The sequence below is a fragment of the Danio aesculapii genome, chromosome 6, assembly GCF_903798145.1.
Source record: "Danio aesculapii chromosome 6, fDanAes4.1, whole genome shotgun sequence".
Classification (NCBI taxonomy): domain Eukaryota; kingdom Metazoa; phylum Chordata; class Actinopteri; order Cypriniformes; family Danionidae; genus Danio; species Danio aesculapii.
The window spans coordinates 14,654,270-14,670,253 of NC_079440.1; the positions used below are offsets into that span (position 1 = coordinate 14,654,270).

General features: G+C 36.5%; 1 protein-coding gene across 1 annotated transcript in view; it reads left to right on the forward strand.

The window, feature by feature from the left end:
- baz2ba (bromodomain adjacent to zinc finger domain, 2Ba) overlaps window positions 1-15,984 on the forward strand; it is a 181,336-nt gene that overhangs the window by 74,884 nt on the left and 90,468 nt on the right. The window contains 1 exon segment of the mRNA XM_056459614.1: window positions 11,947-12,114. Coding sequence (XP_056315589.1) covers window positions 11,949-12,114 — 166 coding nt within the window. The 5' untranslated portion in view covers window positions 11,947-11,948.

The window sequence follows — 15,984 nt, forward strand, 5'->3', positions numbered from 1 at the left end:
TTCTTATGTCTGTGAAGCAAGTATTCACTGAGATTTTAGTGTGTTTGTTGACCACCAAACTTTTGTAAAAGCACACGTCTGGTCCGAGCTTTTCCCTCAGAGAAATATCAGACTTTATCGATCGCTGATTCGCTCCTGTACTAGTAGGCAGGGCTTGATTTGCTATATTAACCGTTACACTTTTCCCCATTCAAAACTATATGAGGGACATGTCCTGTGTATTCTATAGTCGTTGATATAATACAATAAAAATGCTAGAGCCACAATTTCAGTATACACAAGGATTCATTTGTAAGCCTATGAAGTTGCTCATATGCAAGTCATTTACATTTCAAATGCAGATATGTTAATTGTTAATTGTATTGTATTTTTAGATGCTGTTCGCAAGTTTTAGAGTCTATGCAGACTTTATAAAATGCATATTTTAAAGTGCATATTTTAAAGTGCATATTTGTTATAACCACACTTTTATAACCACAATTTATGCGATGACGGTGGCGGATATGAATGTGATGTGCACGTAAGGAAGACTCCTTATACTTGTGTGTGGTTCACATGTGCTTGTGTTTGTGTGGATTTGCTGATTGTGTTTGTGTGGATGTTAATGGAGATGGTACAGGGACATTGAGCATGTCACACACACACATACACACACAGCTTTCTCTGTAATGGAGTGTCTAAATATATCCGGTTTTTGCCGGATCTGCTGCCTCCGGAGTGAATAAGAAATGGGCTTCAGTAAAGGACAGAATATCTCTCTCTTTTACTCTCACACACATTCAGACACACGCTCTCTCGTCTTTTTGATGGTGTGTGACAAACCTTGATCAGGAGTTTTGGTAAAAGCCAGTTTTGTCTTTCTTTTACGCTTGCTTGTAAATGGAGTTTAAGACACCTGCGCACACACACGTAGAACGCATATACATACACACACAGACACATTAGGTGTGCAGTGGCAAGCTAAACATCTAATGATCTTCAATGGTCGCTCTGGGATCTTGCGGAGGTCAAAGAATGCTGGTGATTCCTGGGACTCTCTTTTGAACTGACCAATCAGATTGCGCATCTGATTGGCGTCAGCCTGCTGATTGTCTATATGTGAGACTCATGTTTTGTAACAGAGATTATGCAGTCATTAAAGAGCAGGGCTCATAAATTATCATTGATCTTTTAGTTTAGTTGTGGACTGTTACTACAGTACTTTAAAAGTGATTTGTGTGTGTGTGTGTTTGCTATACTTTATAAATTGTCATAATGTGTTACTGTTACTGATGCAGATAGAATAATGCGTGCAGAAAATGAGTAGGTGAAGGGTCAGACAGTATAGGTGGCTTTTTATTATATACAGTTGAAGTCAGAATTATTTGCCCCCTTTGAATTTTCTTTTCTATTTTAAATATTTCCCAAATGATGTTTAACAGAGCATTGACTTTTCACAGTATGCCTGATAATATTTTTTCTTCTGAAGAAAGTCTTATTTGTTTTATTTTGGCTAGAATCAAAGCAGTTTTTAATTTTTTTAAAGTCATTTTAAAGTCAAAATGATTAGACCCTTTAAGCTGTATATTTTTTCGATAGTCTACAGAACAAACCATCGTTATACAATAACTTGCCTATTTACCCTAACCTGCCTAGTTAACCTAATTAACCCAGTTAAGCCTTTAAATGTCACTTAAGCTGTATAGAAGTGTCTTGAAAAATATCTAGTCAAATATTATTTACTGTCATCATGGCAAAGATAAAAGAAATCAGTTATTAGAAATGAATTATTAAAACTCATTCATTCATTTTCTTTTCGGCTTAGTCCCTTTATTAATCCGGGGTCACCACATCGGAATGAACCGCCAACTTATCCAGCATTTGTTTTACGCAGTGGATGCCCTTCTGGCTGCGAACCCATCTCTGGGAAACATCCATACACACTCATTCACACTCATACACTACGGGCAATTTAGCTTACCCAATTCACCTGTACCGCATATCTTTGGACTGTGGGGGAAACCGGAGCACCTGGTGGAAACCCACACGAATGCAGGGAGAACATGCTAACTCCACACAGAAACGCCAACTGACCCAGCCGAGGCTTGAACCAGCGACCTTCATGCTGTGAGGCGACAGCACTACCAACTGCGCCACTGCGCTGCCCGTTATTAAGACTATTATGTTTAAAAATGTTTCTGTCCGTTAAACAGAAATTGGAGAAAAAATAAACGGGCTAATAATTCAGGGGGGCTAATAATTCTGACTTCAACTGTACAGTATACCGAAGTGCAAAAAGCTCTAGAAATTTTGATAAAGCCATATTAAGAAGCTGCAGGGGGAAATAGATTCCCTAAAATTGCTTAACATATGTGTTTAAATACAAAACTAAAAGTATAAGTGAGGCTCAGATCAGCCGGAGATCGGTATCAGCCGATAATCACATTTTATTCAATCAGTACTTGCTAATATGGCTGATCTCATGACCCGATAACAAGTGTTTGTTTACAAGTTTACAAGCAGAGGAAGACACATTTTAACTTATGCATCAAATTTGCACTCCAAACTTTTTCTTCATTGAGACGCATTGAATTATTCTTCCCTCATTTGCAGTGTTTCCAAATTGCATTGTTACTCAGTTTACTTACCAATTTTTAATCTGTTTTATCTATTATTTTCTGTAAGGCTGCATTTGACATGACATGTCCACGCTAAATGGTTATAAGGGACATGTTTAAGGCATTATATGCAACATCCTTCATTAATTATCTTACGTAATCTCCACTTAAGTATCTAACTTAGGGGAAAATGTGCTTTATGCGATGGCAGAGATATAGCTTGAAGCATCAGAATCGGTTGCCTGTATCAGCCGATCACCATGACGAGGAATCGATCGGAGCATCCCTAAAAATATTTTTTAATAACTGTATAAATTATTTGTGTATACATTTTAAATGTCTATAGATACAGCGGGCAGAATAAGTATTAAAAACGTCATGTTTTTTTTATTTTTTATAAAATAAGCACTTTTTATAACATATTTAAAAGTTTATTGCACGACAAATCAAAACTTGTTCATCTGATAATTATTTGATGTTAAACTCCCAACCAAAGCTTTACGAGGCACAGAGAAGTACTGCTATATTAGTGAAGTGTGTATGTGTGTTTGTGTGTGTGTTAAAAAAGTTTTTGTGCTTGTGTACTTGTGTATGTGAATGAATCTCCCCATGTCTTAGGGCTAAAAGTGCTTTATATGCACTACAACAACTACAAGTGTGGGCGTGACTAGCAGCGTCTGTTTTGTGTGTGAGTGTGAGTGTGTGTGTGTGTGTGTGTGTGTGTCAGCACCAGCCGGCCTAAAGGAATGTGTGTGCGTGATGCTCTCCAGCTGACTCTAAAAAGAGAGACTATGAGATCAAAACAAAAGCATCCACCATTTTACCCAAGAAAAAGGCTGCTTTTCTTATGAAGAGAGGTTAATTCTTCCATAAAAACACAGGCATGCAAAATAACGAGATGAGCCCTTGTAGGACTGCCATGTGTGTGTGTGTGTGTGTGTGTGTGTGTGTGTGTGTGTGTGTGTGTGTGTGTCAATCAGGTCTCATTTTGCATTGTTGGTGTGGTATTGTTTGGGCAGACGATCCGCTCTGTATATCTGCTGATCTGTGTGTTGCTGTGGAAGCGGATCTGGTAACTCCTCATTGGACCACAGAACAGCTCACGGACGAAAGGCCGAAGTATCCCAGCATGCAGCTTTCCACCATCTGTCACAGACCCTTTGTTTGGGTGTGGGTTGAGCTGCTGGTCTCTGGTTACTCATAACACAGAAAGACACACACATACACACACACATTGTATCCTGAAATCACGTTCCTATCCTTTTAATTTCTGGAGACTGTGTTGCACAAGAGTGATGTTTCTAACATTGGAAAGGCACATTGACGTGATCAGTGGCATCTGTCTCTTTGCATTAGGGTAAGCCTGACGGTCTGACTCACGTTTGGAGTTGTTTGCTTGAATGGACTCTTGTCACAGAACGATGGAGAAACTCACAGCTATTAGCACTCGGAAATCAATTTGATCAGTCTGAACCTGCTTTTTTATTAAAGAAACTCTCCATTTTTTGTAAATAGGCTCATTTTACTAGACCCCTTGAGGTAAACAGTTGACATTTGTATCTCTGGGTCTGGCGGGAGCACTTTTAGCTTAGCTTAGCTTAGCTTACCATAAATCATTGAATCAGAATAGACCATTAGCATCTCACTCAAAATTTTCAAAATAGACTCTTCTGTATTTACATCGTGTACTAAGACAGACAGAAAAAATTCGTTTTTTAGATCGATATTTCTTTAGCATGCCATGGCTGCAGAAGGCGCAATATTACACAGCACTTGAAATTAGTCCACAACTAGGTAACAGCGCTACGTAATGTCATTGCACCTGCTGCAGCCATGGTACAGCAGCAAAGTTTCTTGATTATTACACCAGAATGAGAGTATAGTTCCTAGTCACAATGGCCTTGAAAAGTGGGTCTTAGTACACAAAGTAACTACAGAAGAGTCAATGTTTAATTATGCTGCAGCCCAGGTATGACAGGTGAGTCCCTTAATTATTACGCTAAAATGAGAGCATAGTTCGTAGCCATATCAACTTTTCATTCAATGTAACTACAGAAGAGTCAATGTTTAAATATGAAAATGATCTCCCTTTTTTATAATATTTGAACGAGATGCTAATGGTCTAATCCGATTCAATGATTTATGCTAAGCTAAGCTAAACGTGCTCCCACCAACATGAAGATTGATGGAATGGATTAAAAAATAAATAAACTAAACTGTTCACCGATCTTTGGGTCTGGCCAGAGCACTTTTAGCTTAGCTTAGCATAGCACAAATCATTGAATCAGATTAGACAATTAGCATCTCACTCAGAAATTTCAAAATAGACGAATGAAAAGTTGCTATTTCATAGGTCGATACTACTAGGATCCATGGCTTAATTTGTTCTGGAACAAGCTGGATCCAGATCTTGCACCTCTGAAATCTGATCCAGCACCTCATTTTATTGATCCCCCTCCTCATACGAACCCCCGCCCTGCTCTTCACTTTCTTCCTCGACTCCCCAACCCTCTTTACTTTTGTCTGCGACACCACCCGCTCTTTACTTTCATCCGCGAAAAAACACCAGCCAACCCCCTTTTTTTTATATTTGAATGAGATGCTAATGGTCTAATCCGATTCAATGATTTATGCTAAGCTAAGCTATGGTTTTAAAAATGATCAAACTCAACTGTTCAACTCTAGGCGACTTGTAAAATGAGCCTATTTGCCAAAAAAGTGAAGTGTTCCTTTAAAAACTTCTAGGTTATTCATGTGTCAGAACACACACACACACACACACACACACACATAAAATCTAATACCCTCTCACCCACAACTGAGACGGTTAAAGAAAGAAAGGTGAATCCCACACCTCTTTGTACAGGCCTCCGCCCACATATCATTTCTCCTCTCCATCCACCCGCCCTTCCTTGATTTAGGTGTTTTTAACACGACGCCGCACATGCTCTCATTTTCCCCCTCTCCCCGTACATCCTGGGACACTTGGTGATGGTGTGTCTGCCAGTGTCACCAAGCAACCGTGTCTTTCGACAGGCGAAGCCATCTCACGCTTCAGGAAAGCAGCTCCAGCCAATGGGGATGTAGCACTGCGGCCAATCAATGAGTCAGGAGGACTGGGGAGATGGATGTATTCGGACACTCGTTAACCAGGAGCTCACGCCCTTGTGAAGCTGCATGAATTCTGCATCTTGTGTACCTAGTGGTTGTAGGAATGAGCGTTTGTGGCGATGTAGCTGGGAATTAGCAGCGCTATAAGGTCAAAGGTCACTGTTCCCCCTGCCGTAGGGCACTAGGAAGGTGACAGGCCTGTGCTGAGCGAGCACCGGTCGGAGAAAATGGAGTCTTTGTGTCGGTGCGGTTGCTGGCGTGCTCTGATTAGCACTGATCCATGCTGACGACTCTGTTGGCAGATTAGCATGGCTAGTATTGGCCATCTGTTACCACGGGCCATAACAAGTGAGAAGTATGGGTCATGCGCGCACACACACAGACAGATACGCAGTGTTTTAAATAAACACACACACACATTGCCTCTGATTTTCCACACATACTCGCACACTCTCCCAAACACAGCAACCTCAGCAGTATATTTCACTGCCTCAGGAGTGTATGATTGATTTTCAGGTTAAATTAAATAACGCAGAGCTTTATGTAGTGTCTCTCTCTGAAAGCACGTTCGTGGGGAAGCGAGCTTCTCTTGGCTTACTGGAGAGCTCGGAGGTGTCGTCCATATTGCTCGGACTAAACGTGTTCCCGGATCACGATTAGCATATGATTCGCTCATTCGCAGGATCCGGGACCTGCTGTTTTCCTCGTCAATCTCATTGGCCGCGTGCACCAAGTCAAATTAATTACGCCGCTCACGGAGATTACGATGCCTGCCTTCCAGTGCCACAGTGGAAGATGGCTAATTAGCTATAAAATCAGACTAATTCTGATGCTAAAGCTGTTTTAATTTCTGATAATTAAGTCAGGATTGAATCCTTAAATACCCCGGCATACTATTATTGCGGTAATCATGGTTGTTGTTATGAATTATTTTGAGGCCTGAGTCTGTTACCGTTGATGTTGTAGGTAATCAGGAAAAGTATGGATATGGAGGGAGGTGGACAACTATTTATTTAAAGAAATTAATCATTTATTCCTAGAGGATGCATTAAATTTAAGATTTATTTATTATTATTTAAAGAATGCTGATAAAAAAATCTATATAGTTTCACACAAATATTATGGAAATGTCTTTTTATAACTTTTATAAGATTTGTTTTCTTAAAAAATATTATATTAGCTTATAGCTTATATTATGATGATTATATTATGAGCATATAATATAATGACTTCTAAATTAGCATAAAAACATGAAATAGCAATAAATTATATTTTAAATTATAGTAAAAAATTATATAACTGCTTTTCTCACAATGCAAACGAGAAATGTTTCAAAGGGACCCTAAAACGTGGTGGACCCGGCTATTTAGATTATGGTTATATAGCCTAATAAATACTAAAGACACAGAAATTGGGATATTAAAATAAACAAACAAAAAACTTTCCTTTCAAAGATCACCTACAACATCACTAAGCAATAGTCACGGCACAGTGGCATCCGTCACGCTTTTGGGTCCCCTTGAAACCTTTCTGTTGTGTTTCGTTGTTTTTGTGTTGTGAGAAAATGCAGTGCTTTTTGTAAATTGTTTGCATTTTGTGAAAATGCGGCACATTTTGTAAGTTATTTGCTTTTTGAGAAAATGCAGTGCATTTTCGTAAATTGTTTACGTTTTGAGAAAATGCAGCGCGCTTTCATAAATTGTTCGTGTTTTGAGAAAATGCAGCGCGTTTTCATAAATTGTTTGTGTTTTAAGAAAATGCAGGACGTTTTGATAAATTGTTTGTGTTTTGAGAAAATGCAGCACGTTTTCGTAAATTGTTTGTGTTTTAAGAAAATACAGCACGTTTTCGTAAATTGTTTGTGTTTTGAGAAAATGCAGCACGTTTTCGTAAATTGTTTGTGTTTTAAGAAAATGCAGCACGTTTTCGTAAATTGTTTGTGTTTTGAGAAAATGTAGCACGTTTTCGTAAATTGTTTGTGTTTTAAGAAAATGCAGCACGTTTTCGTAAATTGTTTGTGTTTTAAGAAAATGCAGCACGTTTTCGTAAATTGTTTGTGTTTTGAGAAAATGTAGCGCGTTTTTGTAAATTGTTTGCATTTTGAGAAAATGCAGCGTGTTTTCATAAATTGTTTGCATTTTGAGAAAACGCAATGCGTTTTCGTAAAGTGTTTGCGTTTTGAGAAAATGCAATGTGTTTTAAACATTGTAGGAAAATACCACGCATTGTTTTTACTGTGTTTGCGTTGTGAGTATTTGCAGCACGCAGCACGAAACTTTTCTCAATTTGCTGGTGTGTTTTGTAATTCATAATACATATTATATAAGAACTTTTACATAATCTGATATTATATTATATTATATTATATTATATTATATTATATTATATTATATTATATTATATTATATTATATGATATTATATTATTCATTCATTCATTTTCCTTCAGCTTAGTCCCTTTATTCATCTGGGGTCACCACAGTGGAATGAAACGCCAACTTATCCAGCATATGTTTTACATAGCAGATGCCCTTCCAGCCACAACCCACACTCATAAACTACGGCCAATTTAGTTTATCCAGTTCACCTATAGCGCAAGTCTTTGGACTGTGTAGTAAACTGGATAACCCGGAGGAAACCCACGCGAACGTGTGGAGTACATGCAAACTCCACACAGAAATGCGAATTGCGGACTCGAACCAGCGACCTTCTTGTTGTGAGGCGACAGTGCTGTATTATATTATATTATATTATATTATATTATATTATATTATATTATATTATATTATATTATATTATATTATATTATATTATATTAATAATTTCTTATTTTCATTCATTCATTCATTTTCTTTTCGGCTTAGTCCCTTTATTAATCCGGGGTCGCCACAGCGGAATGAACCGCCAACTTATCCAGTACATGTTTTATGCAGCGGGTGCCCTTCCAGCTGCAACCCATCTCTTTGAAAATTCTCTTTTTTTATTACTTATTTTAGAATATTCTTCAGCCTTTATAAAATTATATGTGTAAACATATATATATATATATATATATATTGTATTTTTTACTATGTGTCTATGTTGGTATATTTATGTAAGTGAGCACGTTTTCAGATTTACTTCCCAACAGTCTCATAAATATGACTTCTACTTTATCCATCCTTACCATGTTAACTTTCTTTAAGAAGTAGGGTGTATAATCCAGCCATTGTTTTCCACTAAGCAGTGCTTGTGTGGTTATTTAGGGTAGAATTTCAAGCTAGCATTCATTTAGAGTAACCTGCCATGAACTTGAGTTGGCAGGGTCGTGACCCGGTGACCTTTTGACCTTTGAAGGCAGGGCATGGGTAAGGGAAAAAATGGACAGAAAGCCGAGATGGAAGGATGATCCAAAAGAAGTGAATGAAGGACAGGTGGAGCGAAAGAAAGGGCGGAAATCAACCGCAGCGGCAGATTGTGGCCTCTGCCGCTGTTTACGGCAATATGCAGACATTGTGTGTGTGTGTGTGTGTGTGTGTGTGTGTGTGTGTGTGTGTGTGTGTGTGTGTGTGTGTGTGTGTGTGTGTGTGTTGGCTTCAGCATTACTCTTGGGCGAAGGCGGTTAGTTGATATTCCATGGATGCTTCCATCTCTGAGATCTAATCGGTGTGTGTTTGCATGTGTGTCTGTGTGTGTGTTGCAGAGACATACAAGAAGGAGAGCAGCTCTGGGGACAGGACACAAGTGTTTATATATAATGACAGAATAACAAAGCCATGTGTGCTACACCGTGGCGCTCTCTGCTGATTCCCACAGCAAAATCTCCTCGTGAAATTAGCGTCCACATAGACGTAAGACCGAGCTTAAGATTCCCAAACATATAAACAGTTTGCACGCTTTCAGCAGCAAAAAAATCTACTCAAATCACACGCTAACACCTGCTAATCGTATTTTCATGCATATAAAGTACTTGCGGATATGGTATGCTTTGAGGAGGAGGGAAAAAATTGGTGTGTATGTGTGTGTGCATATAAATGCGGTTGCCTTATGAATCCTGAAAGAAGCATCATAAAATATATATATATATATATATATATATATATATATATATATATATATATATATATATTAAGCAGCACAATATTCAGTTGTGATAATGATAAGAAATGTTTCTTGAGCTCCTGATCAGCATATTAGATTGATTAGATTGATTTTTGCTGTGACACTGAAGACTGGAGAAATAGACTGCAACAACAGGGTTCCTGAAGCAAAAACACAGGCAGAACATGCAAACTCCACACAGAAATTCCAACTGGTCCAGCCGGGACTCGAACCAGCGGCCTTCTTGCTGTGAGGCGACAATGCTGTATATTATTTTATTTTATATTATATTATATTATATTATATTATATTATATTATATTATATTATATTATATTATATTATATTATATTATATTATATTATATTATATTATATTATATTAACTTATATTATATTATATTATATTATATTATATTATATTATATTAACTTATATTATATTATATTATATTATATTATATTATATTATATTATACTAAGTTATATTATACTATATTATACTATATTATATTATATTATATTATATTAACTTATATTATATTATTTTATATTATATTATATTATATTATATTATATTACATTATATTATATTATATTATATTAACTTATATTATATTATTTTATATTATATTATATTATATTATATTATATTATATTATATTATATTATATTATATTATATTATATTATATTATATTATAAATGATCATTTTCAATCTTATATTTTTATTATTTATTTCTAATATTTTTCTGCCTTGAGGGGAAGGGGAAAAACCAGCATGCATGTGTGTGTGCATATAAATGCTGTTGTTTTGAACTTTCTTGAATCCTGGAAGAAGCATCATAAAAAAAAATATACTAAGCAGCACAATATTTTGTTGTGGTGATAATAAGAAATGTTTCTTCAGCATCTGATCAGCATAATAGATTGATTTTAACTAGACAGTCTTACATGTTTGTCTTTTTTTTTTTTTACATTTTTGTTTAAATTAAGGAAGAATACATATAGAAAATACTTGTGGAAAGTTGATTACTAATGCAGCCTATAGGTGCTGAACATCTAATTACAATTGGAATTAATCAATTTCTTTTTAAATGATCTTAAAGGGACAGCCAGTTGACCAAAAACTGAATATTCCGTCATTATTTACTCACACTTGACTTGTTCCAAACCAAAATTTGAGTTTCTTTCTTCTGATGAACCTAAAAGTAGATATTTTGAAGAAAGCTGGAAACCTGTAAGGATTTAATTTCATAGTATTTTTTTGTTTGTTTTACTATGGAAGTCAATGGTTACAGGTTTACAGCTTTCTACACAACCTCTTCTTTAGTTTTCTTTGCAAAACACTTGAGGCATATTATATATTAGTAATAGTGAGTACATTTTACTTCTTTTGGGTGAACTGTCCCTTTAAAACAGAAAAAGGTTATTGTAATTTGTAATAATAATTCATAATTTTGTGATTTTATTTATGTTTTGATCAAAAAAAATACAGAACGATACTGAAAAAAACATTCTGTAAAAACCTATATACTCAAATCGCACGTCACGCAACTGCTAATCATAATTTCACACATTAAAATATGTGTGGATATGGTACGTTTTGAGGATGCAGAAAGAAATTTAAGAGTGCTTGTGGGCTTTTTTTTGGTGTGTGTTGTGTGTATTGTTGGCTGCGTGCGACTGTCTTTAATATGCGTCTCTCCAAACTGTGAAATCTCCACAGAAACAGTTAAAGGCATAATTTGCCTGTTAAGCACATCAAGTGTGAGAACGCTTGTTTTACGCTGTGTAAAAATGCCTGTGAATAGTCTTGTAAATCAGCGCGCTGCTCACTTTGTGTGTGTGTGAGCCCGTGTCAGTCTCTTTTTCTGTCCTATTGAAGAGGGTCTCGACAGTGAATGAGCGGTTAATGTGACAAGCCCAACAAACCCTCTGCCCAAACGGGACATTAATGTGTGGTCCTGTAGAAATATGCTTGGTTGGGGTTGGTTCGCCTTGTGTGTGTGCGTGTGTATGTGTGTGAAGGAGACTGACTAGTGTTAAATAGAAATATTGTTCATGGCAAGTGAGATGTGAAAGGAAGAGTGGCAGGCCGCGTGTGTGTGTGCGCGCGTGCGAGAACTGGCTCTAATTATGGATTGGATTGTGCTTGACAGATATGGAGTCTGGAGAACGGCTGGCCTCGCCTTCCGCCACCCCGGCCTCCGTCCACACCGCCACCTCAGTGTCGTCATCTTCCTCTTCCTCCTCTTCCTCATCCACAGCAGCCTCCAATGCCAAGAGCAGCCTGAACCACGGAGCCACGGCCTCGCTCGGCACATGTGGTAAGTACTATTGAGCGCACACACTCTTTCATGCCCTGACGCAAGGGTTGCTTATTGTTACAGTGTGAAAAGTGCTCAGTCAAAACTCATGCACAATCACACGCCAGCACATTTCCGCACACACACTCACACATATATATACACACCGCTGAGTGTCGCACAGGCACGCTTTAAGCCCGTCTCCCAGATTAGACTGCGTGGTTTGGCGGCAGATCGCAGATTGATGTCATCAGGGACTTCTCTTCTTGTCTGATGAAGCATCATATTTTTTCCCCTGCTTCTGAGTGACCAGTGACGTGTGATAAAGCGCAAATCTCTACTGATTGAGTCTTGTCTGATTATAGGCACAAGTGTTCAGTTTCTTAGAGTCTGCTAGGTTATTATAGTTAACGAAAACAAATGAAAAAACGAAAACTAGAATTGAAAAAACATTTTCGTTAACTAAAATAAAAATAAAGCTAGTTTTTAAAACTCGAACTAACTGAAACTGTATTGTCTACATACAAAACTAACAGAAACTAACTAAAATTATAGCAAAAACATCCTTCGTTTTCATCTTCGCAAATGTATTTAACGCAGATACTTCAAACTCAGATCTTTTTTGGTCTTCATTTGTGGGGAAAAAGAAGTTAGATAAGGCTAGAACTATAGTATTACACTTTTTCGAAAAATTCAGACACTCCCTCATTGCTTATTCCAACAACAATGGCGGCTGTGACAGAAGAACAGTTTTAGTAACACCTGGCAGTAGTATTGATCTGCTCAATGGTCAATGCTTATTGATCTGAACAGAAAAAAAACAACCAATGTAGATATTATGCATGTCCACATAACGAAAACCGAACAAAATGATGGCGAGTTTGCTCTTTTTATTTAGAAAATGAGAAAGGATGAAGGAGTGCAGTTTTTAGTTTTAGTTTTCAGTTTTTAGAATTCACACCGCAGGGTTTGTCGATCTGCTGAAAAGGATATCAGCACATGTGAAACATACAAATTAAACTCAGGCAACCGATTTTTACTATGGAGAGTCTGGTCTTGACACTCTGAGTACTAGCTTGTTAAAGAAGGAGGAGTTTCAGAACACACCCACTAACTGTGTAATCGAAATGGGCCAATGATAGTTTAAAAGTCCAGCGAAATGAAAATAACTTTTTTAGAAGTTAATATCAGTATGATAGGCCAAGGTGTTTTTTTACAAGGCCCAAGGTGTTTTTTTACATGCATTTTTTTATTTCTATTTGCTATTTGGGCTTATTGGAACCTAATTAGAATAAAACCTAAGTATCATCTTTTGATATGATGTACTTTTAGAGAATAATGATGTCCATATATGTGGACTCGTGGTCCGAATTTACTTAAAACACTTTTTCCTGACTGTTTTTTAATGCATATTTAACATAATTTTTTTAAAACTTGCTTTGACCATCAGAGAGTAAAAACAAAATTTTTTGCCCATTTAGGACTGTTAAAAATAGTGTTTGGGACATTTCATATGCTGCAAAACAGTTGCAGGATGACACTGTATGTCTGTAACAAAATATAAAACATTTAAAGTATTTTAAATAGCCACTTAAGAGCTAAAATGTGCTGTCCACATATGTGGACACTCAAGCCCTAGGAGGATAATCTTCTAGAATGTCTATAAGCTAGTGTGGTTAAAAAAAAACAGTGGCAAAATTCACATTTAGAAGATATAAACTGATATAAACATGTTTACTTCCCAGTACTGGGTTGCAGCTGGAAGGGCATCCGCTGCGTAAAACATATGCTGTATAAGTTGGTGGTTCATTCCCCTGTGGCAACCCCTGATTAATAAAGGGACTAAGCCGAAAAGACAATGAATGAATAAATAAACATGTCAAATAATCCACCTAATTGGATCAACGTTTTTTTTCACGTCACTTCAAACTTCAGTTTTTCATTAAATCTTGACCAATCAAATGCTCTCTAGTATCTAACATGCACCGCCCCCTTCAAGACGCTTCTCATTTGCTTTTCATTTGATGCACTTGAGCTCAACCACTCTCACTGGCAGAGCTGTAATAAAACAAAACACTATTGGGTGGAGGAGCAACTCTATGTCCTGCCCTCTCTTCGTTTTCGCACTTCACAGGACCTTTAAAGTTTAGGAGGTAAACAAACTACCCCAATAAAATTTGCTTTGATGAGCTGTTACTGATGAATCAAACTCAAAATTAACTTCGTTTGGACTTTTTCCATTTCAGTTCGTTGTTCAATTTCGTTTGAAGTATATTGAGGCCTTAAGGATTGGCTAATTTGCAAAAACAAACCACAAAGCTTTCATTTACAATATCTGAACTTCTTTATGCATGTCATTTGATCAATCTTTATATATGAGAATGGCATATTGAATTAAATCTGTTCATCATATAAATCGATCATGTTTCTGTGGAAGATTTGGATTAAACTGTTTGATTCATTTGAGTAATTTTGATTTGTGAAAGTTGTGTAGACTTTTAATGGATTGGCCAACAATGATGTAATGTTTTGAACAGTGCAAGAATGACTAAATGTCAACATAATTAAGGTTTTTCTGTGAACTTTTAAAGTTTTCTGAAGCCCTGCAGTAGCTGAGGATGAAACCTAAAGTGAAGTCATTTAAGTAACTTGTTTAAAATCCCATCCATCACATCTTGTGACTGTTTATCGTTTTTAAAAATAGTGCTACTACACGTGTTGAGACTGATTTAACACCAGTGATTGGATATGTGGGAACCCAGTGTCGTTAGCATCATTTGTTGTCAAAGGTGCCTCTGATCAACATATTTGAATGTTCACGGAACCACGAATGAGATTTGAGTAGAAGAGAGCATTTACTTAAAGGTACAATTCACAATTAAATAAAGTATTTGTTGGTAATTTACTTACCCCATAGGTCAACCAAGATTTAGGTGATTTTTTTTTTTCCTCCTTTAGGCTTAGCGTATCATAAAAAATCTAATTGAGAGTAAAAATAAACAATAAAAACTTAACAGAAATAAGAAAATAAATACCAATAGCTCCTGACAATTCATCATGGTTTTATGAAGTAAGTGTGTGCAAGAATCTTCAACATTATTGCCTTTGATCTAGATTCTCTGCAAACAATGGTTTGTGGCTTGGTGATATATATCACACGTTGAGAGTCTGTGAAAGGGTTCTCATGAACATCTTTGGGATTAATATCTCATACTCAAACTGTTTTTATGTACACTCTTAACAATTTCCTCTAAAATCTACAGTAACTTACTGGCAGCCGTTCGCCAGTAACTTACTGTAAATCAATTACAGCAAAAAGTAGTGTATTTACATTTACAGCACCATTTATCTTGCTGTATACTGTATGTCAGGGCTATTCAATTAGTTTGTCATGGTGGCCAGTTCATGAATAGCAATCCAAACGAGGGGCAGGAGAGATATGACTTGCAATATGAGTGATGACACAACAGCATATAAGAGCCCATATGCTGTATTTTTGCTCATAAAGACGTTGGCTTTTTCTACATTAAAACATTAATATGTTGTATTTTAAAACTACAAAACATCAGTGCATTGTACAACAAGGCTTTTTTTACAAGCATATCCAAATGTTGTATTTCAAGGCACAAAATCAGCGTATTGCTTAAGTAGGCTTCTTCTACATTCAGACACATTCATATGTTATGTTTTAAACTGCGTAACAATTAGGGATGCAACGATTATAGATTGTGGTTGTATGATTATATAATTTGAAGAATAATCATGGTTATCACCATTATTATTCATTTAATACATTTAAAACACTGCTACTTTAGAAAATCACAAGAAAGCTGCTTATATTTATTTTAAAGTGTTGTTTATTGCTGCTCAGTAACCAAATACAGCACAACA